This window comes from Stegostoma tigrinum, chromosome 26 (genome assembly GCF_030684315.1).
Source record: "Stegostoma tigrinum isolate sSteTig4 chromosome 26, sSteTig4.hap1, whole genome shotgun sequence".
In the NCBI taxonomy this organism is placed as follows: domain Eukaryota; kingdom Metazoa; phylum Chordata; class Chondrichthyes; order Orectolobiformes; family Stegostomatidae; genus Stegostoma; species Stegostoma tigrinum.
This window is the reverse complement of record NC_081379.1, coordinates 40,503,611-40,528,548: the sequence shown is the minus strand read 5'-3', so window position 1 is coordinate 40,528,548 and position 24,938 is coordinate 40,503,611. Positions and strand designations below refer to the sequence as shown.

Sequence of the window (24,938 nt, the reverse complement as noted above, 5' to 3'; positions counted from 1 at the left end):
GCTTTTCCTGTTTTTTTTTCCTCTCCTTTTGCTAAAAATCACAGGGCACAGTCATTTCAAATGAGTGTGGAGTTGTCAGAGCAATGGTGCGCTCAGCTTTAAGTCCAGAGATCACAAGTTCCATGTCCAGCACAGAGACTTGCATACATGATGGAGCTCCTGTGCAGCAGTGATGTTGGAAGTGCTGGCCTTCAGACACGACAATATCAGAGGCCTTTCATTATGGATGTAAGAACCCCAAAGGACTATGCTGAAGTGAAGCAAAGGAGTTCTCCCAGTCAATCCAAGATTCTGGTTGTATTGCTGTTTGTTGAGTTCAAATGCACTAATTGTAGGTTGATCTGAAAGCACTGCCACAACCTTGGTAAGAAAGGTATGCCAGCTAAGAGTAGGCCATCAGGAAACTTGAGATATAATTGACTGCTGTGTACAGGTCAGAGAAACAGGCATCTCCAGAACCCATGATATGAGGCATTCAAGCCCAACTGACTAGGTAGCCCTGCCATTCGCACCTTTTCTATACACTATCGTTTCCTTAAAGAACGGATTCGCCTCTTAAAAGTGTTGACTTTAGTTCATTGTCATTATATCATACCCTTTTTGTAATGGCTACCAGACTCGCCATTTTATTTACAAAAGACATGTTAAAAAGGTAGATAAACACCCCTTTGGCTGATGCTGGAAGAGAATTTAATTTGTAAACATTAAACAAGATCAAAGTTCAAAATTTTCACTACTTTTTCCCTCGCTGCAGGTCTGAAAGAATGAGCAGGTTCAAAAATTATGTCAATGGTAAATCTAATTGCTACAATAGTTAAGACTACTAGCTATCTGTGTAGATGGATATGTTCCAGGCAGCAGGAACTGAACTGCCAGTGGACTATTCTTTGTTTCAAGTCATTAACATTTCAATAAAATATCACAGTGATTGTGTAAAACTTGTGCATAATGCCCTTTTGAACCATAAACCCATCCATAAAATTATACACTCTTCCAGACTCTGTCTTACTGAAGTTGGGTTGCAATTGGGTTAAGGAGTACCTTATAATGTGTGATGTTAAGTGAAACCTGTTATTAATGCTGGTAGAGTGTCCACCACATGGACTATAGTGATTCTAGCCGAAGGTTCACCAATGCCTTTTCAACAGCACCGCTGAAAAGGCAGTAAATGTCAGCTAAACTGGCAATTCTCATATCCCGCAAAAAAACTTTTTAAAAAAAAGGAACAAAAACAAAGTTGGTGAAAAAGCTCAGCGGGTCTGGCAGCATCTGTGAAGGAGAAAACAGAGTTAACGTTCCGGGTCCGGTGAGCCTTCCTCAGAAGTGTTCTGAGGAAGGGTCACCGGACCCGAAGTGTTAACTCTAATTTTTCCTTCACAGATGCTGCCAGACCCGCTGAGCTTTTCCACCAACTTTGTTTTTGTTCCTGATTTACAGCATCCACAGTTCTTTTGTTTTTTTTTCTGTAGAAAAAAGCTCTGGGAACAATTTGAGCTGATAAATTGTGTATTTCACAAGGGGTAAGTTGGTTGGATATGGTGTATTCTGTTGAGTGTTGATGCTAATGTGCAAATGGCATCACTAAATAAAGCACCTTACTAAATAATTTTGACCAACTATCATAGAATTGCACATCTTGAAATTGAAATCAGTGTCAGCATATAGATCTGCCCAAAAATCACTTTCTGCTACATCATGAGGCATTTGAATTATTTATATTAAAATGGACTTATATCTCTTGTTAAAATGCTGACAGGAACTTTGTATAAATTTGTTTCGTGTTATGTGCTAATATTGTAACAGCTGACTCTTAAGGGATTACCCTTCTCATAAAATTGTTAACAACATCTGTGATGAGATACAGCCATACAATATGCACATAGAGTGGGTTACACTATCTTAGAAATGACGTGATCGCCTGCACATGGGAATCTGTTTGCCTCACATTAATGCTTGCACAATGAATACATAATCCGATCTGACATTGTTTTTAAATAAAAACTTCCCTCACTGTTATTGCAGCTCTGTGGTTCTCCAGCTGCCAGATTCAGTGGAAAATAGATTTCTTGAGTTTCCCATTAGAGCAAAGGTGTGAAAGTATTTCACTTTTCCCTCATGAAAGGCAGTAACTGGTTTTAAGACTATACGAAGGTCTGACTGTAGGTAGCTGAGTAAGAGGATCACATTAACCACAATAAAAACTGTACATGGTCAGCACTAATTACATGCAACTTCATCCTCTCTCAGATGGTTGCTGGTGAGTTTCCAAAACAATTAATCTTCTTTGTTGCTTATCCAGTCAGTGATGCTGTAAACAAAAACAAAACAAACATTAGCTGAATGAGAAAACAAAATTCATCTCTGGAGATCTCAAATTAAAATAAATTAAAATATTAGGAATACACAGATAGGGATTCTGATATGATGGAGGGTTCTGGCCAAGCTTGTTATTTCCTAATTTATCCACTAATAGTCGCTTGGTACAGCAAGTGCCAGCCTGCTTAGCACTATACAAGTATGTACTTGTTCATCACTGAAAACAGAGACGTGTCATAGAGCCATAACATATCTACAGAATGGGAAATGGCCCATTGTGTCCATGTTGATTACCAAGCACCAATCTACTCTAATCCCATTTCCCAGCTCTTGGCCCATAGCTTTCAGCTCTTTCCTTTGCACCCCTCAGAACCAAGACATGAACGCCAAAATTCAACCAGTATATACTACATGTGGAAAGGACGCTAATGAGTTGGCAAGGTGATATGATTGGCTAAGGTGTCGCCAATCCAAAGACACTGCCAGCTCCTGACTAATTCAAAAAACGATGCTAGGCTTGATCACATTCTGTCTGTTTTGCAGAGTATGGTTCCTTCGTATAAATGTACCATTAAGGCAGAGATGATACCAAGTCATTACAGGCCAGTCAAAGCCAGCTTCAGTGCTATGTAAAATATTGAGGAGATAGGTATGCACTAATTAGGGTTGATCAGATGATCTTGGTTTAGACAAATTCATCTCTGACAAACTTGACTGAATTTTTCAAGGTGGAGATAAGCAACGCTGATGAAGACAGAATGCTTAATGTAATCTTACATGAATTCTTAAAAAGCATTTGACAAAGCTCTATGTGACAGACTGCTTTGAAAAATGAAAGCCCTTTGGATTCACGGGAACGTACCAAGTTGGCTCAGTCAACAGGTGTTTCTTTGACCAGGTAGCTATTCCCAGTCAAATGTTGCAAGCCCTAGTATCAGGTTCCAGATGTTTTTGAGATTTACATCAGTGACTTAGATGTCCATGTTGGGGCACGACTGGGAAATTTACGTTTGGTACAAAAACTGGCTGTGTGATTGCGATAATCCTGAGGTCTATAGGAAGGTATCAGTGGATTGATCTGGTGGGCAGATAGAGAAAACATACAACTCAACTGGAGAAGCATGAGGCTATTTATTTGGGATGGGCAAACAAAGCTACTGATAACAATAAAAGGTTGGATATAGAGTAAGGTAGAGAGACAGAAATAATGTATTTCTACAGACCCATAAAGTCAGTATCAGAGATAATAAGAGCTTCTGATGCTGGAGTCCGAGATAAAACAGTGTAGAGCTGGACGAACACAGCAGGCCAGGCAGCATCTGAGGAGCAGGAAAGCTGACGTTTCAGGTTGAGACCCTTCTTCAGATTCCCTCTGATGCTGCCTGGCCTGCTGTGTTCTTCCAGCTCCACATCAAAAAGACAGCATGCTAGGTAGATGACAAAGTGTGGGGGTGGATGAACACAGCATCTCAGGAGCACAAAAGCTGACGTTTCGGACCTAGACCCTTCATCAGAGAGGGGGATGGGGAGAGGGTTCTGGAATAAATAGGGAGAAAGGGGGAGGTGGACCGAAGATGGAGAGAAAAGAAGATAGGTGGAGAGGGGCGTATAGGTGGGGAGGTAGAGAGGGGATAGGTCAGTTCAGGGAAGATGGACAGGTCGATGAGGTAGAAGTAGGAAATGGAGGTGCGTCTAGAGGTGGGAGGAAGGGATAGGTGAGAGGAAGAACAGGTTAGGGAAGCGGGGACAGGCTGGGCTGGTTTTGGGATGCAGTGGGGGGAGGGGAAGAGCTGGGCTGGTTTTGTGATGCGGTGGAGGGAGGGGAAGAACTGGGCTGGTTTTGGGATGCAGTGGGGGAAGGTGAGATTTTGAAGCTTGTGAAGTCCACATTGATACCAATGGGCTGCAGGGTTCCCAAGCGGAATATGAGTTGCTGTTCCTGCAACCTTCGGGTGGAATCATTGTGGCACTGCAGGAGGCCCATGATGGACATGTCGTCTGACGATTGCAGGGGGGTGCAGTTAACATGGTTCGCAACTGGGAGGTGCAGTTGTTTATTGCAAACCGAGCGGAGGTGTTCTGCAAAGCAGTCCCCAAGCCTCTGCTTGGTTTCCCCAATGTAGAGGAAGCCACACCGGGTACAATGGATACAGTATACCACATTTTCAGATGTGCAGGTGAACATCTGCTTAATGTGGAAAGTCATCTTGGGGCCTGGGATGAGGGTGAGGGAGGAGGTGTGGGGGCAAGTGTAGCATTTCCTGCGGTTGCAGGGGAAGGTGCCGGGTGTGGTGGGGTTGGAGGGGAGTGTGGAGGGGACAAGGGAGTCAGGGAGAGAGTGGTCTCTCCACAAGGCAGACAGGGGTGGGGATAGGAAAATAGTTTGGGTGGTGGGGTCGCATTATAGATGGCGGAAGTGTCGGTGGATGATGCGTTGCATCTGGAGGTTGGTGGGGTGGTATGTGAGAACGAGGGGGATCCTCTTGGGGCGATTGTGGTGGGGGCGGGGTGAGAGGGATGTGTTGCGGGAAATGCGGGAGACGCGGTCAAGGGCATTCTCGACCACTGCGGGGGGAATGTTGCGGTCCTTGAAGAACGTGAACATCGGGGATGTGTGGGAGTGGAATGTCTTATCGTGGGAGCAGATGCGGCGGAGGCGGAGGAATTGGGAATAGGGGATGGAATTTTTGCAGGAGGGTGGGTGGGAGGAGGTGTATTCTAGGTAGCTGTGGGAGTCAGTGGGCTTGAAATGGACATCAGTTACTAGCTGGTTACCTGAGATGGAGACTGAGAGGTCCAGGAAGGTGAGGGATGTGTTGGAGATGGCCCAGGTGAACTGAAGGTTGGGGTGGAAGGTGTTGGTGAAGTGGATGACCGGTTCGAGCTCCTCTGGGGAGCAAGAGGCGGCGCTGATACAGTCGTCAATGTAACGGGTGAAGAGGTGGGGTTTGGGGCCTGTGTATATGCGGAAGAGGGACTGTTCCACGTAACCTACAAAGAGGCAGGCATAGCTTGGGCCCATGCGGGTATCCATGGCCACCCCCTTTGTCTGTAGGAAGTGGGAGGAATCGAAAGAGAAGTTGTTGAGGGTGAGGAGGAGTTCGGCTAGGCGGATGAGGGTGTCGGTGGAGGGGGATTGGTCGGGCCTGCGGGACAGGAAGAAGCTCTCTGATGAGGGGTCTAGGCCCGAAACATCAGCTTTTGTTCTCCTGAGATGCTGCTTGGCCTGCTGTGTTCATTCAGCTTCACACTTTGTTATCTTGGATTCTCCAGCATCTGCAGTTCATGTTATCAATGCTAGGTAGATGAAGTGGCTAAGAAAGCAAACAAGACATTTTTCCTTTTTTCTTCACTGAGGTAAATAACATAAGAAGGGAGGTAATGGTAGGAATGTAGGAAAGATAATTGAGACCACAGCTTATAGTTTTGGTCATCAAGGATACGATCATGATGTCAGAAATGTAAACATCAGCAATGAGGAAGGATTGGATAAACTGGGTTGTTTCTTTGCAATGGAGGAGAGCGAGGGGTCATTTAACTGAGGTGTGTACGTTATGAGAGACCTGGACAGAGTGGGTAGGAAAGAACTGTTTCCCTTAGCATGAAGATTGTTAACCATGGATCATAGATTGCAAGTGAGTTAGGGAAGAATTAAAGAAAAGTTGAGGTGGACGTTTTTCAGAGAGAGGCAGTGATTTGAAACTCACTGTCACTGAATATCGTCCTGAAAAGGATAAATTTGCATGGCTAGGGGAAAAGGGGTGAGTGGAACCAATTGGATCAGGCTTTCAAAGTGCTAGCAGGAGGAGCGTGGACTGAATGGCTTATTTCTGTGTCGTGTTATTCTCGAAATGAACTGTGAAATGACACAGCCTGGACCCTGGTTTCTCTGTCCCCCTGATAAGGATGCCAATTCTGTTCCTGAGTTCTGAGGAAGGGTCACCGGACCTGAAACATTAACTCTGTTTTCTCCTCCTCCTGCTGAGCTTTTCCAGCAATTTTTGTTTTCGTGGCCATTGTTTGTGTTTGACCACATTCCGGAATCACTACCTTGTGGCTCGTTATTTAATGAATTTGGGGCGGCACGGTGGCTCAGTGGTTAGCACTGCTGCCTCAGTAATATGAGCCTGGTATTTCTGGCTGAGGGGGATAAGCAATGAAAAGGCAAGGCATGCCAGGAGCATCCAGGCAAGGTCAGAGTGGGTGAGTGAAGAGCCTGGGACCCAGCAAGTCCATGAGCCAGGTTCATGTACCTAAACGCATCTGTCTTTGCAGCAACATCACATTGAGAGTTGCCAGTGCAGTTCTGATGTGCAGATGTATACTGTGAGTGGATCAGAAATGTGTCATGAGGGTTTCAGAGGCTGGCACTCATTGTGTGCCAATCACCGTCAGTGTGGGTTGTATGGTCATTGCTCATGGGGCGTGCACTCAGATGTTGGTGCCTGTGTCCAACCCAGAGGTCCTTTGGAGCAAGTGACAAGATGAAGCCAGCGGTTACCTGCTCTGATCTTCAGTGTTCTGTTTTCTTACGGTCTAGCTTGTTTGGCACAGTCGGTAAGACGCTGAATATTAATGAGGCAAATTGAACTGTCAAAATGTGTTCATCTTAATTGCTGACTTGTTGCTGCCCAGTGAGAAACTTGCTGCTATGCTTGTCAAAAGCATAAAAGATGGTGGTACTCCTGACATCAAGATGGACCTTACAGGACATCTTACCCAATTCTCTTGCGATAGGTCACCTATCTCTGACCCCTATAAGATTACATCCATTCTGTCTACCTTCTGAATTGTATAGACAAATTGTTCCATGTAGCTTACATAAGATATTTACAACTAGGAGGGCAACCACAAGTGAGGATTTATTTTCTGCATGGTTCTTGTGAGGTTGGAGGTGCTTTTATAAAAAGAATATTATAAGAATAGCAATCGTCACAATTCTCTGTATCTGAGGTAATGGGAACTGCAGATGCTGGAGAATCCAGGATAACAAAGTGTGGAGCTGGAAGAACACAGCAGGCCAAGCAGCATCTCAGGAGCACAAAAGGTGACGTTTCAGGCCTAGACCCTTCATCAGAAAAGGGGGAGGGGGAGATGTTTCAGAATTAAATAGGGAGAGAGGGGGAGACAGATCAAAGATGGATAAAGGAGAAGATAGGTGGAGAGGAGACAGGCAAGTTAAAGGGGTGGGGATGGAGCCAGTAGAGGTGAGTGTAGCTGGGAAGTAGGGAGGGGATAGGTCAGTCTGGGGAGGACGGACAGGTCAAGGGGGCAGGATGAGGTTAGTGGGTAGGAAATGGGGGTGCGGCTTGAGGAGGGAGGAGGGGATAGGTGAGAGGAAGAACAGGTTAGGGAGGCAGGGACGAGCCGGGCTGGTTTTGGGATGCAGTGGGGGGAGGGGTGTCTATTTTGTATCTAAGTATGTGGCCTCAGTCACAGAAGTCATTGTGAATTCCTTGATTGACAGGACCTCTTTAAGGAGGCTGTTGTTTTAATGATTTGGTAACAAGCCTTGACAATAGCTTCTGAAGTTGAGTTATGTCTTCAACTGAGGCAGCAAGTACCATAACTTGCTGAACATTTAGAAAAATTGCACACCTCACAGTTCTTCTGTTAGCTGCCTTCACAAATTTTAGATTTTTCATTTACATTTCTCCTCACTTCTGGAACCTGTGTTGTAACCGTTATTACCCTGACTCCTTGCTGCCCGAACCAGGATCCAAAATCTTCGTACCTTCAGGCTTGGCGCCTCTAATTATCTCCTTCCCAGCATCTCTCTTTCCCTCAAACTTATCAAGACCTCCTCAACTTTCACTATTTGGTGTTAATTCTAACGATACAAGCACCAACACCAAGACAAGCATTTATTGCCCATCACTAATTGTCCCTGAAATGTAATAATGAGCGTTCTTCCTCAGTCCATCTGGTGTTAGATGAAGAGTTTCTTTCTGTTCCAGTGCTGATGATTTACTTCCAAGCGTGAATGGAAAGGAACTCGGAGGTTTCGGTATATTCTTTCAGTCTGGATGGTCAAGGTCAGGGCTTTGGGAGCTGCTGCTGAAGAAGCTTTCACAACTTGCTGCAGTCAATCCTAGAAGTGAAGGCACAGTACATCAGTGGGAGACTTTAAGGTGGTGAATGAGGTGCCAATCGAGCTTTGGCTCAGATAGTGTCAGGATTCTTCAGTGTTATTGGCTTGACGACATTAGTGATATCGTGGCAGTGTAAGCTTTCATTGTTGCTGTCATGAGCTAAGTCTGAGGTGGGGGGTGGGGGGTATGGTGGAGGGGGTGCGCATGATAACCCTTTTTGCCCAGTAGCCAAGATGTTTGGAACAAAGGCACCATAGACAGGCAGAATGAATGAATCACAATTCCTGTAATGGAGTGGAAACCTAGATAACAAAGTGTGGGGCTGGATGAACACAGCAGGCCAAGCAGCATCTCAGGAGCACAAAAGCTGACATTTCGGGCCTAGACCCTTAATCAGAGAGCTCCTGCTCCTGAGATGCTGCTTGGCCTGCTGTGTTCATCCAGCTTCATACTTTGTTATCTTGGATTCTCCAGCATCTGCAGTTCCCATTATCACCGATGGAGTGGAAACCAGTTGACACACTCCTGTGGTCACTAACAGGCTTCGAATGGAAGAAGTAGCATTTCTTTCTGACAAGGAGGATCCCAACTTAGTGATAAGGATTTTGAGAGACAAGGCCACGGTCTGGTCACAGTCTTTAGAATCTCGGTTCCTGCAAATCCTGCATTGCAGATAAAACCTAACACTCTGCCATCTTAAGCCTGCTCTATACCACACAAAGAAACCAATTCTGCTCTTGCTGAATTGATCAATTTTTGTTCAAATTCGGTACAGGTGTACACCGGTCATACAGGCTCAGTTATGCTGATCTTGTTATTGTTTTAAAGTGGAGAATACTTGCAATATCTTCCTGCCCGTTGGGATCTTATCTGGTGGAAAATGTCAAGCTCTCATAATTTTGTTTTTGCCAAACTGTACGTTTTCCACACCACCTTTATCCATCCAGTAAATCTGCTGTAGCTTTCCAAGTGTATGCTCATTCCACTTCCTTTCCACTTATTAACTGAACTGATGCTGAGTTAGTGATTTATGTTCAACTATTTTGAGTTCTGAACATAAAATCCCAGACCCTTGTGGGTTTACTAGTTATCTCTGCGTGTGTTCACTCATCTCCATTATAGGCCCATCAACAAAGCAACATTGTCCATTGATGATAGTTTGGAAGATCTGGAACACAGTGGGATTCCAAGCCTTAATGATCAACATGTGTTCTGTTTCCAACAACAAGTTCATGGCCAGAATCTGGAGTATTTCATCATAAGATAATAGTAACCCATGTATATGAAAGCTTTCACCTCTAAAGGTCCTTGCACAGTGCATCACTCCCGACCATCTTCCTCGTACCAATTTGTTTATAGTGTCCTGTGCTGATTTTATATTGTGTTACATCTCACTGGGGTAGGGTGCTGGAACTCAAGCTGTGCTATTCCTGGAATCATCACAGAATTTAAAAATTTTAAAATAGGTGCACAGAATTTCCCGATTTACCTAATTTCCAGGTGGATAGAAAGCATGAATCAGGTTTCTGTGCTGAAGAGGAATTCCTTTTCATTACAAGTAATCAGACTATAACTATAGATAAACAGTTATACGAACTAAATATAACACTAGAACACGGCAAAGACATTTTATGGAATCTGTAGTCAGTGTCGTGCTTTTGCAGTACAATTCCCAGCTGACTGTGCTTACCCAAATTACACTACAAATTAAAACTCAAGCCATTACTAACTCACTCTGAGACAAACAAACCATTAGAACAAAATGTTATGGGCACAGAAAATCTGGAAGGCAAGTTAGTCGTACCCTTTCGTGCATTGCTGAGATGACATTTATGATTTTTTTCTGGTCAGAGCATTGCTTCCCAGTTGTCTATCTCTGGATGCTTCCAGTTTTGCTAGACACACACAGTGGCTGGTTCACTTCTAAGAGACTTATCAGTTATAAGTCACAGCAGATGAGTTGGTTTTCCTCTGATTTAAAATGGGTTTTGACTGCGGTGAACACAGAGCCATCTCCTGTGCTGATGGAGATTAAATCACTTCTCTCTGTCTTGTTCCCAGCCAGAAAATATTTTTAAAAAACTTTTTATGAAGATTTTTAAAACGCTGCCTGGCCAGCATTTATTGCCCATTCCTAGTTGTCCTTCAGACGGTGGTGGTGAGCTGCCTTCCTGAACCGCTGCAGTCCTCCTGCTCTAGGTTGACCCACAGTGCCAGTAGGGAGGGAGTTCCAGGATTCTGACCCAGTGACAGTGAAGGGACAGCGACATATTTCCAAGTCAGGATGGTGAGTGGCTTGGGGGTTGGGGGGGAAGCTTGAACGTGGTGGTGTTGCCATGTATCTGCTGCCCCTGTCCTTCTAGATGGAAGTGGACGTGGGTTTGGAAGGTGTTATCCCAGGATCTTGAGTGAATTTTTGCAGTGCATTCTGTAGATTGTACACACTGCTGCTCCTGAGCGTATGTGGTGGAGAATGTGGATGCTTGTGGATGTAGTGCCAAGCAGGTGTGCTGCTTTTCCCTGGATGGCGTCTAGCTTCTTAAGTACTACAGGAGCTGCACCCATCAGGTGAAGTCACCTGACGAAGGAGCAGTGCTTCGATAGCTTGTGATTTCAAATAAACCTGTTGGGCTGTAACCTAGTGTCGGGTGACTTCTGATTTTATGTACAGGTCATACCTGGGCAATTTTCCACGCAGTCATGTAGATGCCAGTGTTGTCAGTCAATACAGTGTGCAGCTGGAGGATCCAGCATCTGCAGTTCTTGCTATCTGCCCATGTCCTCGATTATCTGAGAATCAATCTAACAGCTTCTGGCAGCGAAAGGTTTTTGGCAACTACTCACTAGCCCATAGAACCACCAATTTCTTGTTGCAATGGGCTCCAGCTGAAGACTGAACTAATTCATCTGCAACCACTTCATTTGCTGCTTGTTCGAACAACCGTGTGCACAACACTTGGCGTGTGGGTCAGGAGACTTGCTTCTCAAAACATGCAGTTAAAAGCACCGGTTGTAAAATGCTCCACTGCATTTCCATAGAGCCAGCGTTACTGCCCATCACCAAGAGTGGCTCAGCATTGGCACCAGTGACTGAACTGGGTCTAACAAACGGGAAAAACAAACTCGACCTCCCGCAGATGCATCTGTCCATGACAATATCAGCGAGACTGAACGGCAGAGACTCTTTGTGAAGCGAAGTCCCACCTTCAAATCAAAGTTACTGTCCTGTGTGGCACTTCCATCCTGCTAAATGGGATGATGTACCGTTCAAAGCTGGCCATCTGTGGAGCACCGTGGCTCAGCAGCTGAACAGTAGCCAACCACAAACAACAACAGCAGAAGTCGCTGGCGAAGCTCAGCAGGTCTGGCAGAGTCTGTGAAGAAAAATACCAGCGTTAACATTTCGGGTCCGGTGACCCTTCCTCAGAACTGTTCTGAGGAAGGGTCACCGGACCTGAATCATTAACGCTGACATTTTTCTTCACAGATGCTGCCAGACCTGCTGAGCTTCGCCAGCGACTTCTGCTGTTGTTCCTGATTTACAGCATCCACAGTTCTTTCAGTTTTTATTTAGTATTCAACCTGAACCTGTAGCCTCTTGGCTCGGCACAGTCCAAACTCTACCATTATTGGCAGGGCAGGCAGCAACCCTGGTCCTACGGGAAATGCAGTGGAGCATTTCAGGAGCAGTACCAGCTGTACCTAAAAATAAGATGCAGGTCTGGTGGAGCTACAACACAGGGCTACTTGCATAACAAACTGTGGAAGTTATAGACAGAGCTGTGTGATCCTACAAGCTATGGTTGGATGAAAGCTCTGTAATCCTACCACATTAACCAATGAACCGAAGGAAGAGCTCGACCTGTATCCACAATTACAACATTTAAAAGGCATTTGGATAAGTACATGAATAGGAAAGGTTTGGAGGGATATGGGCCAGGAGCAGACGGAGGGGGGGAGCTAGTTTAGTTTGGGATTATGTTTCGCTAGAGCTCTGTGAAGCCACATTCAGTCAAATGTTGCCTTGATGTCATTCTCACGTCATCTCTGACATTCACCTCTATTATGTTTGAACCAAGGCTGTCATAAGAACAGGAGAAATCAGAACTGATCATCAGCAAACAGGTTATTATTTACAATTGCCACTCTGTAGCACTGTCAACACCTTTTCCTTCAGCTTACTGTTTATTCAGAGCAGGCTGATGGACCAGGTCAGAATTATCCTGCTTTTTGTGCACAGGTCACACCTTGGCAATTTTCCACATTGCCAGTGCTGTAACTGTACAGGAACAGCTTGGCTTGGGGAACAGCACGTTCTGGGGCACAAGTCTTCAGTATTATTGCCAGAATGTTGTCCGGGCCCATAATCTCTGCAGAATCCAATGTCTCCAAACATTTCTCAATATCATGTGAAGTGAATCGAATTGGCTGAAGACTGGCATCTGTAATGCTGGGGACCTCACTGGAGGAATCAAGATTAACCATTCACTTTGTACTTCTGACTGAAGATTGGTGCATATGATTCATTCGAGCTTTTTGCTGTGTCCCCCGACACTGTGAATCACACATTGCCCGACACAGAGGAAGATGGTTGTGGTTGCTTAAGGGCAATCACAAAGTGATGCTGCAGTTCAAGGATACGCAGCAAGGAGGTGCACCTGAGCAATTCAAAAACAATACGTAGAGTGATAGAGTCATTTAGTGCAGAAACAGACCCTCCGGTCCAACCAGCTTGTGCTGAGCATAATCCCAAATTAAACTAGTCCCCCCGCCTGCTCCTGGCCCATACCTCTCCAAACCTTTCCTATTCATGTACTTATCCAAATGCCTTTTAAACATTGTAACTGTACCTGCATCCACCACTTCCACAGGAAGTTCGTTCCACACTGGAACCACCCTCTGTGCAAAATGTTTGCACCTCGTGTCTTTTTTTAAATCTCTCTCCTCTCACCTTAAAAATGTGCCCCCTAGTCTTGAAATCCCCATTCCAGGGGAAGGATGCCTACCAATAACTCTAACTATACTCCTCGTGATTTAATAAGCCTCTATAAAGTAATCCTACAGTCCAGTGACAAAAGTCCCAGCCTATCCAACTTTTCTTTACAACTTATTTCTTATAACCACACCCGGCAACATCCTGGTAAATTTCTTCTGAACCCTCTCCAGTTTAATAATACCCTTCCTATAACTGGGCCACCAGAACTGGACACAGTGCTCCAGAAGAGGCCTCACAAATGTCCTGTACAACCTCAGCATGGCTTTCCAACTCCTACACTATAAAATCAAGGTTAGATATTTTAAACCAATCTGTGCAGGAATGTTACTATACACCTGTGGAGCAGGTGCGACTTGAACCCAAACCAAGGCTCGGAGGTTGGGACACTACCACTCTCACAGGAACTGTTTTGGTGAGTATTACCATGCTCAAAGTTTTTTTCCTTCTGTGCATGTAAGTGGGTGAATAAAAGAAAGTTAGCAGAGTATTAAATGCTAGCATGCAGGCTCCCTCAGAACTGTCGAATATACATCCTATGCCGTGTTGGAAATCCGGGATACTTCCCATGTCCGGGATAACCACAGCAGAAGGAGGTGCTGTCAGCTGCAGGAGCTCAGGTTTCAGGTTTGGGAGCTTGTGAGAGTCACTCCAGTGTACGCATGAGGCTGTCACAATGTGGATAACATGTTACAGCAGGTGGTCACTGTGCAGCTTCATAGCGCAGATAGAAATTGAATGGATGGTGGTCCAGGCAGTCAAAGGAGGGCAGGACACACAGCGCAGGAATCACCTGAAGGCCTCCACCTGCTATTCAGATCACAGTCCTGGTGAGAGTGATGGTTCGTCTACAGAGTTCAGTCAGCGTGAAGCCCACTATAAAATTCATGGTTCAGCTTCTTATGGAGGAGGAGAAAGGTCAAGAAATCAATGGTTGAACGACAACTGTATTTAAACAGCACCTTTAACTTAAATGCAAGCCAAATTACAGCATATGACCGACAGCTCGCACAAAGCAGTGGGTTTTAAGAAGCGTCTGAAAGCGAGGCACAGAAGGTTAAGGGGGCTATTCCAGAACCTAGCTGTTGATTGCACAAGCCCCAGTGGTGGAGCGATTAAATTCAGGGATGTGCAAGCAGCCAGGATTCAAGGAACAGAGACATTTCAGAGAGATGTAGGGCTGGAGGAGACATAGAGATAGCTATGAACTAGACTTTGCTGGAGGGATCTGAAAACAAAGATGAGGATTTTAAAATTGAGATGCAACTTAATCAGAAATCGATTTGGTCAGAGTGCACAGGGGTAACAGCTGAAGAGGATTCGATACAATTTAGGACATAAGTAGCAGAGTTTTGGATGGCCTTGATGTTGATTGTGAAAGACTAGCTTGGTGGTGTTCTGATGTATCTGCTGCTCTTGTCCTTCTGGATGGAAGTGGTCGTGGGTTTAGAAGGTGCTGTCTAAGGCTGTTTGGTGAACTTTTGCAGTATATCTTGTAGATAGTATGCACTGCTGCTACTGAATGTCAATGGTGGAGGGAGTGGATACTTGAAGATGTTGTGCCAATCAAACTGCTTTTTCCTGGATGACTTCAAGCTTCTGGAGTGTTGTTGGAGCTGCACCCATCGCAGACAAGTGGAGAGTATTCCATCACACTCCTGACCTGTGCCTTGAAGATGGTGGACAGGCTTTGGGGACTCAGGAGATGAGTTAATTGCTGCAGGACTCCTAGCCTCTGACAAGCTCTTGTAGCCACTGTATTTATATGGTTAGTCCAGTTGAGTTTCTTGTCAATGGTAATCCCCAGCATGTTGATAGTGGGGGCCTCAGTGATGGCAATACCATTGAAGGTCAAGGGACAGTGATTAGCTTATCTCCTACTGGTGATGGTCATTGCCTGGCAATTTTGTAGTGTAAATGTTACATACCATTTATCAGCCCTAGCCTGCATATCATCCAGAACTTGTTGCATTTAAATCTCAGTATTTGAGGAGTCACAAATGATGCTGAACATTGTGCAATCATTGATAAACATCCCCACTTCTGGCGTTATGATGGAGCGAAGGTCACTGATGAAGCGGCTGGAGATGGTTGAGCCCAGGACACTACCCTGCTGAGATGTCCTGGAGCTGAAAGGACTGATAACAACCACATCATCTTTCTATATGCCACCTATGTCTCTAGACAGTGGACAGTCTGCCCCTGATATTTAATGGTTCCAAGTTTTTGATAGGAATCCTTGATGCTGCACTCAGTCTAATGTCAAGGGCTGTCACTCTCACCTCACCCTCAATTTTTTTAATATATTTCTATAAAAAGTGAACATGTTTGCATTTTCCAAGCTTGTTCTCCGCTTCACAATTTACTTTCCAACCTATCGTGGTATCGTCAGTAAATTAGCTTCTGCATATTTGGTTTCTTCATCCAAGCAATTAATATAAATTGTAAATAGTTGATGTACAAAGCACACATTCCTGTAGTATTCAACCTGTCACATCTCGCCAACTCAAAAATGACCCATTTATACTTTGTAACTGTTCCCTGTTAGCTAACCGATACTCCATCCACCTTACTCTGCTAACCCCCCACACATGTCATTATAATTTACAAAGTAACTCTTGCTGTAAGTCCTCGTCAAATGTCTTCTGGAAATCCAACTACAACACAACCACAGGTTCCCTTTATCTATATTGCTTCATACTCTTCAAAAAATAAAAAATAGTTAGTCAAGCATGATTTCCCTTTCACAAAACCATGATGACTCTGCTTTATGTTGATGTATTCTAAGTATCCCTTAATTACTGAAATTTTACTAATTATTATGTCTTTGATAAAAGATTCCAGCACTTCCCCATTGACAGATGTTCAGCTTTCTGCTCTTATATAAGTTGAATAAACTAGTTTTAGAGTTACACTTCTCTCCCTGAAACTAAATTGAAAAACAATCACATGATGATCACTGCTATCTCAGAATGCCCTCTCTATGAGGGCATTAATTGATCCTGTCTCACTGCACATTACCAGATCTAGAAAGGCCTGATCTCTGATGGTTCTGTAACATGCTGGTTTAAGAAACTGTTCTAAAAACACTCTATGAACTCTCAGGTAGCTTTGCCAATTATCTAAATCATCAGGAGATCCTGATTACCACCTTTCCTTCCATATACAGATATATTGTTATTTCATGTATATAGTAATGATGTAACTAGATATTATAACCAGATAATACAGATCCTGGTGATAAAATTGGCTTGATAGGTCACAATTTTATTTGTATGCTTTTAACAGGTTACCTGTTGCTGAAACATAACCACACAATACTGTGATGTTGCTTTAACATCAAATGGAAGTTTATTGTAAAAGGAACATAGATAAAACAAAGTGACCCAAATTACCTACTTATAATACAAATTCAAAGATTATAAATATACAGTAAAACTATGGTCCCCTTAATCCCAAGCATCCCTTTATAAATTGAAAAGAAACAAATTGGCTTTAGTACCCAAAACACTCCAAATGTCACTTGTACAATACACCAGGATCACATCTCTAACCTTATTAGATTTAAACCACGAGTGACTTCAACTGGAGCTGCAGATCCAACACACACAGGGTAATCAGGTTAAATAACATAATCCACAATGATTCAAACCAAAAGCTTCTTGCTATCGATGTAATTTCATTTCTTACTAACACCCCCTCTTACCAATCTGCCTCTCCCTTGGACATTTAGTCCCAGCCCTGAGCCCCTTTGCAGCCACGTCTCCGTGACACCCAGAGCATCGTACCGGCCAATTTTAGTCTGTGCTACAAGCTCATTTACCTTGTTTCATATACTGCGCGCATTTAAGTACAAGACCCTCAGTCCCACATTGACTGTCCCCCTTCTCATAGCAGTCGCTTATCTGCTGTGCCTGAACTTAGGTTCCTGACCCTTTCCATACTCTCTGTCCTATTACTTTTCTGGGAACTTTAATAGCCTCTGTTAAGCCCTCCCCCCTTTAACTTTTCCATGATTTTCCACACAACAGACACCCCCACCCTGACTATATAATTTAGAGCCCTATCCACAGCCTGTGTTATGTATTTTGCCAGGACTCTGGTCCCAGCATGATTCAGGTGGAGTTCCTCCCACTGGAACAGCTCCCTCCTTCCCTGATGCCAATGTCCCCCGAATTCCAACCTGTTTCTCCATCACCCAATCTTTGAGCCACACATTTACCTCTTTAATCTTGTTGACCCTGTGTCAAATTGCTCCTACCACAGGTAGTAATCCAGAGATTATTACATTTTTGGCTCTGCTTTTTAATCTAGCCCCTAGCAGAATCTCTTACCTCTTTCTATCGATATCATTGGTGCTTACATAGATCACGACAACTGGATCTTACCTCTACCTCTCCAAGTTCCTCTGGAACCCAGATGAGAGATCCTAAACCCAGGCACTAGGCAGGCAACACAGCTTTTGGGCATCTTATTCCTGGCCAGAGAGAAGTGCCTATGCACCTGACTATAGTATCCCCCATTAAATTATATTTCTCTTTTCTCCCCTCTCTTGGACGGTTCCCTGCCCCATAGTGTTACAGTCAGTTTGCTCATCCTCCCTACAGCCTCTGCTCCCATCCACACAGGGAGCGGGAATCTCAAACCTGTTAGTCAGGCTCAAGGGCTCAGGCTCCTTCAGCACAGCCTCCTGGATCCCTCTACCTTCCTCACTGGTTGACACCCCCTCCTGACTCCGACCACTGACTGAATCCACGGTACGTTATCTAAGGGGTGTGACTGCCTCCTGAAACACAGAGTCTGGGTAACTCCCTCCCTCCCTGTTGTGTCGCAGTGTTTGAAGCTCAGGCTCCAGCTCATCAACTCTGAGCCGGAGTTCCTCAAGCAACCAGCACCTGCTACAGATGTGGTCACCATGAACCACAAATGGGATCCACCAGCTCCCACATCGTGCAGTTACAACACATCGCCTGGACTGGCATCGCTACTTTATTTACTTAGTTCTTAACTTGACTTTTAAAAAAATTGCCCTGGTCTTTTAGTTTGGACCCTGTAAATATTTACTGTTTTATATACTGGCACAAAATCCCTAAGGTTGTAGTCCAAGGGATTCCTGTGAATATAAACACTTCCAGATACAGTGCATTGTTTAGATAACAATTTAATGAGTGTGCAATAGCTGAGAGAACATTCTAATCTCCTTGTGGATCTCCCATGACCTTCTTATGAGTCTCAAAAGTTCTGGAAACCACTATTTGAAAAGTTATGGCCTGAGCAAGCCTTTGGAATTATTGGAAGTGAAACTCTGCCTGGGATATTTGTAGGTTACTTGTTTCCAAAATATCTGTAGAATGATCTGAAAGTTAGGTAACAGACTGTCATACTTCATTTTGAATTAATACTCTTCAAGACAAATACATTTTTCAATAAACATAATGAGGCACATTTAATTTATTGCAAGAGGGCTATTAATCTGCTGGAGTGCAATGAATCACCGAACAAGCCTCCTTCTATACAGTACAGTCTCCTATTGAGATGCATCATACGTAGGTTTTCAAAAACAGAACAATTTCAAGTTGTTCAGATGATTATAGAACATTTTGAACAGCAGTTCTTCATGCTAAATCAACGCTTATCTGGTAATCAGCATTGCTGAGCAAGCTGTAATTCTTCCTGCAAATATCATTGCACTTGTTTTACTTCCAGAATTTAACTTCCTTTAACTATCCCCCGCTCAGAGGCTGTCATTCAAAGGTCAATTTATAGGGCAGAAGGTCAAACAGGGAAATAGTCTGATCCCCTATCAAGAGAAAACCGATTGCATTCACTGCTGTATCAAGGAACTCATAGTGAAAATATTTTCTCCGTTCCTGTCAATGTTAAGATTCACTTCCAAACTTGAATTATATGTTATGGTGGACCCGTGTTTGTTAAATAAAACCATTGATGAAGCCATGGCACCAAAGCCAGGAATGGATCTGGGAATGAGTTAGTAGGAACTGCAGATGCTGGAGAATCTGAGACAACAGAAATGGGGGAGGCGAAGGGGGATCTGAAATAAATAGGGAGAGAGGGGCAGACAGATAGAAGATGGATAGAGGAGAAGAGAGGTGGAGAGAAGACAGGCAGGTCAGAGAGGTGGGGATGGAGCCAGCAAAGGTGAGTATAGGTGGGGAGTTAGGGAGGGGTAGGTCAGTCCAGGGAGGACGGACAGGTCAAGGGGGCGGGATGAGGTTAGTGGGTAGGAGATGGGGGTGGGGCTTGAGGTGGGAGGAGGGGATAGGTAGGAGGAAGGACAGGTTAGGGAGGCAGGGATGAGCTGGGCTGGTTTTGGGATGCAGTGGGGGGAGGGGAGATTTTGAAGCTTGTGAAGTCCACATTGATACCATTGGGCTTCAGGGTTCCCAAGCAGAATATGAGTTGCTGTTCCCGCAACCTTCGGGTGGCATCATTGTGGCACTGCAGGAGGCCCAGGATGGACATGTCATCTGAGGAATGGGAGGAGGAGTTGAAATGGTTCACGACTGGGACATGCTGTTGTTTATTGCGAACCGTGTACAAGTCGTCTCACAAAGAGCATCCCACCCAGAACCACTCCCTATAACCCTTTATTTTTCATGGCTAATCCACCTAACCTACACATCTCTGTAGGCAATTTAGCATGGCCAATCATCCTACCCTGCATATCTTTGGACTGTGGGAGGAAACCAGAGCACCTGGAGAAAACTCACACAGACACGGGGAGAATATGTAAACTCCACACACACAGGCGCCTGAGGCTGGAATCGAACCCAGGTCCCTGGAGCTGTGAGGCAGCAGTGCTGACCACTGAGTTATCAAAGAACAATTGGTGACTGATGTTGTGGTGAAATCTCCAGGGAAACATGCCCCCAGAGTTGGCAGGTTGCTTGATTCCAGTTGTAACTTCACCAGAAACACAAGGGAATCCCTGGTTAAGTGAGAAAATGGGGTTAAGGCTGCACCAAACCATCATCTCCAACACCATTCATGATCTCATCACCTCAGGGGACCTCCCACCCACAGCCTCCAACCTCATTGTTCCCCAACCCCGCACGGCCCGTTTCTATCTCCTTCCCAAAATCCACAAACCTGCCTGCCCTGGTCGACCCATCGTCTCAGCCTGCTCCTGCCCCACCGAACTCATCTCCACATATCTGGACTCCATTTTCTCCCCTTTGGTCCAGGAACTCCCCACCCACGTCCGTGACACCACCCACGCCCTCCACCTCCTCCAGGACTTCCAATTCCCTGGCCCCCAACACCTCATATTCACCATGGACATCCAGTCCCTATACACCTGCATTCCGCATGCAGATGGCCTCAAGGCCCTCCGCTTCTTCCTGTCCCGCAGGCCCGACCAGTCCCCCTCCACCGACACCCTCATCCGCCTAGCCGAACCCGTCCTCACACTCAACAACTTCTCTTTTGACTCCTCCCACTTCCTACAGACTAAGGGGGTGGCCATGGGCACCCGCATGGGCCCCAGCTATGCCTGCCTCTTTGTAGGTTACGTGGAGCAGTCCCTCTTCCGCACTTACACAGGCCCCAAACCCCACCTCTTCCTCCGGTACATTGATGACTGTATCGGCGCCGCCTCTTGCTCCCCAAAGGAGCTCGAACAGTTCATCCACTTCACCAACACCTTCCACCCCAACCTTCAGTTCACCTGGGCCATCTCCAGCACATCCCTCACCTTCCTGGACCTCTCAGTCTCCATCTCAGGCAACCAGCTTGTAACCGATGTCCATTTCAAGCCCACCGACTCCCACAGCTACCTAGAATACACCTCCTCCCACCCACCCTCCTGCAAAAATTCCATCCCCTATTCCCAATTCCTCCGCCTCCGCCGCATCTGCTCCCACGATAAGACATTCCACTCCCGCACATCCCAGATGTCCAAGTTCTTCAAGGACCGCAACTTTCCCCCCACAGTGATCGAGAACGCCCTTGACCGCGTCTCCCGTATTTCCCGCAACACATCCCTCACACCCCGCCCCCGCCACAACCGCCCAAAGAGGATCCCCCTCGTTCTCACACACCACCCCACCAACCTCCGGATACAACGCATCATCCTCCGACACTTCCGCCATCTGCAATCTGACCCCACCACCCAAGACATCTTTCCATCCCCACCCCTGTCTGCTTTCCAGAGAGACCACTCTCTCCGTGACTCCCTTGTTCGCTCCACACTGCCCTCCAACACCACCACACCCGGCACCTTCCCCTGCAACCGCAGGAAATGCTACACTTGCCACCACACCTCCTCCCTCACCCCTATCCCAGGCCCCAAGATGACATTCCACATTAAGCAGAGGTTCACCTGCACATCTGCCAATGTGGTATACTGCATCCACTGTACCCGGTGTGGCTTCCTCTACATTGGGGAAACCAAGCGGAGGCTTGGGGACCGCTTTGCAGAACACCTCCGCTCAGTTCGCAACAAACAACTGCACCTCCCAGTCGCAAACCATTTCCACTCCCCCTCCCATTCTTTAGATGACATGACCATCATGGGCCTCCTGCAGTGCCACAATGATGCCACCCGAAGGTTGCAGGAACAGCAACTCATATTCCGCTTGGGAACCCTGCAGCCATATGGTATCAACGTGGACTTCACCAGTTTCAAAATCTCCCCTTCCCCAACTGCATCCCTAAACCAGCCCAGTTCGTCCCCTCCCCCCACTGCACCACACAACCAGCCCAGCTCTTCCCCTCCACCCACTGCATCCCAAAACCAGTCCAACCTGTCTCTGCCTCCCTAACCTGTTCTTCCTCTCACCCATCCCTTCCTCCCACCCCAAGTCGCACCCCCATCTACCTACTAACCTCATCCCACCTCCTTGACCTGTCTGTCTTCCCTGGACTGACCTATCCCCTCCCTACCTCCCCACCTATACTCTCTCCACCTATCTTCTTTTCTCTCCATCTTCGGTTCGCCTCCCCCTCTCTCCCTATTTATTCCAGAACCCTCACCCCATCCCCCTCTCTGATGAAGGGTCTAGGCCCGAAACATCAGCTTTTGTGCTCCTGGGATGCTGCTTGGCCTGCTGTGTTCATCCAGCCTCACATTTTATTATCCTGCACATTCATTGAACCCTTTCAGTGACTGTGAACTCATGAAGAATGTGCAGAGGAGGCTCGCGGGAGTGAACATACTGAGTTTAGTGACTGAAATAAGCTCAGCCTTCTTCTTCGGCTCTGGCAAGGATCACAGAGGTTCCAGCTCTATCTTCCTCTCCTGAGCAGCTTCTCAACATTATCCCTCAACACTTTGGACCAGTAGCTACTATTCATGTGAAAATGTGAAAGTGTACATTTTGGAAGGTACAATGAAAGAACACTGCAGAATGCTGCAATACAGCAGGACTTGGATAGTTGTACCCATATCACAGGAGGCTAACGCCCAGGTACAGCAGGGAGTCAGGAAGGCTAATGGAATGCTGGTCCTTATTTCAAGAGGGTTGGAGTATAAGAGCAGGGAGGCCTTACTGCAGCTATACAAGGTGCTGGTGAGATCAGATCTGGAGTATTGTGAGCAGTTTGTGTCACCTTATTTAAGAAAATATATCATTTCATTGGAGGCAGGTCAGAGAAGGCTCACTAAGATGGTCCCTGGTATGGAAAGGTTATCTTCTGAGCAAAGGCTGAACAGGTTGGGACTCTAGTCACTGGAGATTAGAAGAATGGAGAGGTGGTCTCGTTGAAACATATTGATTCTTAAAAGGTTTGACAAGGTAAATGCTGAGAGAATGTTTCCCCTCTTGGGACAGGCTCGGACTAGAGGGTGCAGTTTCAGGGTAAAGGTTTGCCAATTTTAGACTTAGATAAAGAGGGTATTCTTCTCTCAGAGGGTTGAGAGTCTTTGGAACTCCTTTCCACAGAGAGCTGTGGGGGACATAGTCCTTGTGCATATTTAAGGCCAAGATCGATAGATCTGTCAGGGAATCAAGGGTTATTGGGGAAAAGGCAGGAAAGTAGCTGTGAGGAATGTTGGAGCAGAAATGATCCTATTGAATGGTATAGCATGCCTTAAGGGCCAAATATCCGATTCCTGTTCCTATTCCTTATGGTCTTCATTTCTTAGACAGCAAGTGTCAAAAACTCAATTCGACTGTGACAGGCTTCACTGCCGTGCTTGAAGCTGTACTTGCTTAACATTCAATGGGATTCAGACAAGTTAAGAGAGCAGGTGCATGGCAGATGAAGTATGATGTGGATAAATTTCTGGTTATCCACTTTGCCAGCAAAACAGGAAGACAGATTATTATCAGAATGGTGATAGATTGGGACAGGGAAAGGTGCCATGAGACCTGGGTCTCCTTGTACACCAGTCATGAAAGTAAGCAATGCAGGAGCAGCAGGTGGTGAAGAATGCAAATGGTGTGTTGGCCTTCATAGCGAGAGGATTCAAGTAGAGGGTCAGGGATGTCTTGCTGCAATTATACAGGGCCTTGGTGAGACCACACCTGGAGTAATGTGTGCAGTTTTTGTCTCCTTATCTAAGGCAGGTATACCCACCAGGTTAGGTCTGGAGTGCAACAAATATTTACCAGGCTGATTCCTGGGATGGCAGGCCTGATGCATGGAGAGAGATTGAATTGGTTAGGACTATACTCACTGCGGTTCAGGAGAATGAGGTGGGTTCTCATAGAAACCTTTCAAAATTCTAACAGAACTGGACAGGGTAAACATTGATGCGACATTCCTGATGACCGGGAAATCCAGAACCAAGTGTCACAGTCGAATTGAGTTTTTGGCACTTGCTGTCTAAGAACTAAAGACCATAAGAAATAGATACATCAGTAGGCCTTTTGGCCCTTCAGGCCTGCTATACCATTCAACAGGATCATCTCTGCTCCAACAATTCCTCACATCCACTTTCCAGCCTTTTCCAGAATAACCCTCGATTCCCCGACTGATCGAGATACAAGGTGAGCCATTTAGGACTGAGAATGAGGAGAAATTTCTTCACCAGAGAGTCGTGAGCCTGTGGAATTCTCTACCACAGAACACGGCTGTGACAAAAATATTCAAAGTTGTCATGGAGGAGATAGATATAGTGTTTAAGGCTAAAGGAATCAAAGGGTCTGGCGAGAGAACGGGAACAGGGGACTGAGTTGGATGATCAGGCGCCATTATATTGACTGGTGAGATAGACTTGAAGGGCCATGTGGTCTGCTCCCACTCCTATTTTCTATGTTTCATAGGCATGTTACTTGCTGTAAGAGTGGTTCGATAGTAATCCTTTCTCCAGCCCAGAAGCTAACTGTAGTGTCTTGAATGAACTGAAGTCAACAAACTGCGCGCAGGCCAAGGGCTGAACTCTATAACCATTCCCACTCTCAGTGACTCCATTCCGTACCTCCCCAGCCAGCAAATAAACTTCTAATTTACCAGTCTAGTAGCGTAGGGTCTGACTGTTGAAGTCAGAGCTCATTCTTTATACGGATTTTACTATTCCCCACGAAACCAGAGAAATCGTTGGTCAACCTTTGCAGAAAATGCCACTCATTGCT

The 24,938-nt window shown here is 45.6% G+C and overlaps 1 protein-coding gene across 1 annotated transcript in view; it reads right to left on the bottom strand.

The window, feature by feature from the left end:
- Nucleotides 1–673: 673 nt before the first annotated feature.
- The window catches only part of LOC125464216 (transmembrane protein 233), a 37,900-nt gene continuing 13,635 nt past the window's right edge, over nucleotides 674–24,938 (bottom strand). Inside the window, exon 3 of the mRNA XM_048556444.2 lies at nucleotides 674–2,308. Within this exon, the coding sequence (XP_048412401.1) occupies nucleotides 2,300–2,308 (9 nt within the window). The 3' untranslated portion in view covers nucleotides 674–2,299. The remainder of the gene's footprint in view (nucleotides 2,309–24,938) is intronic.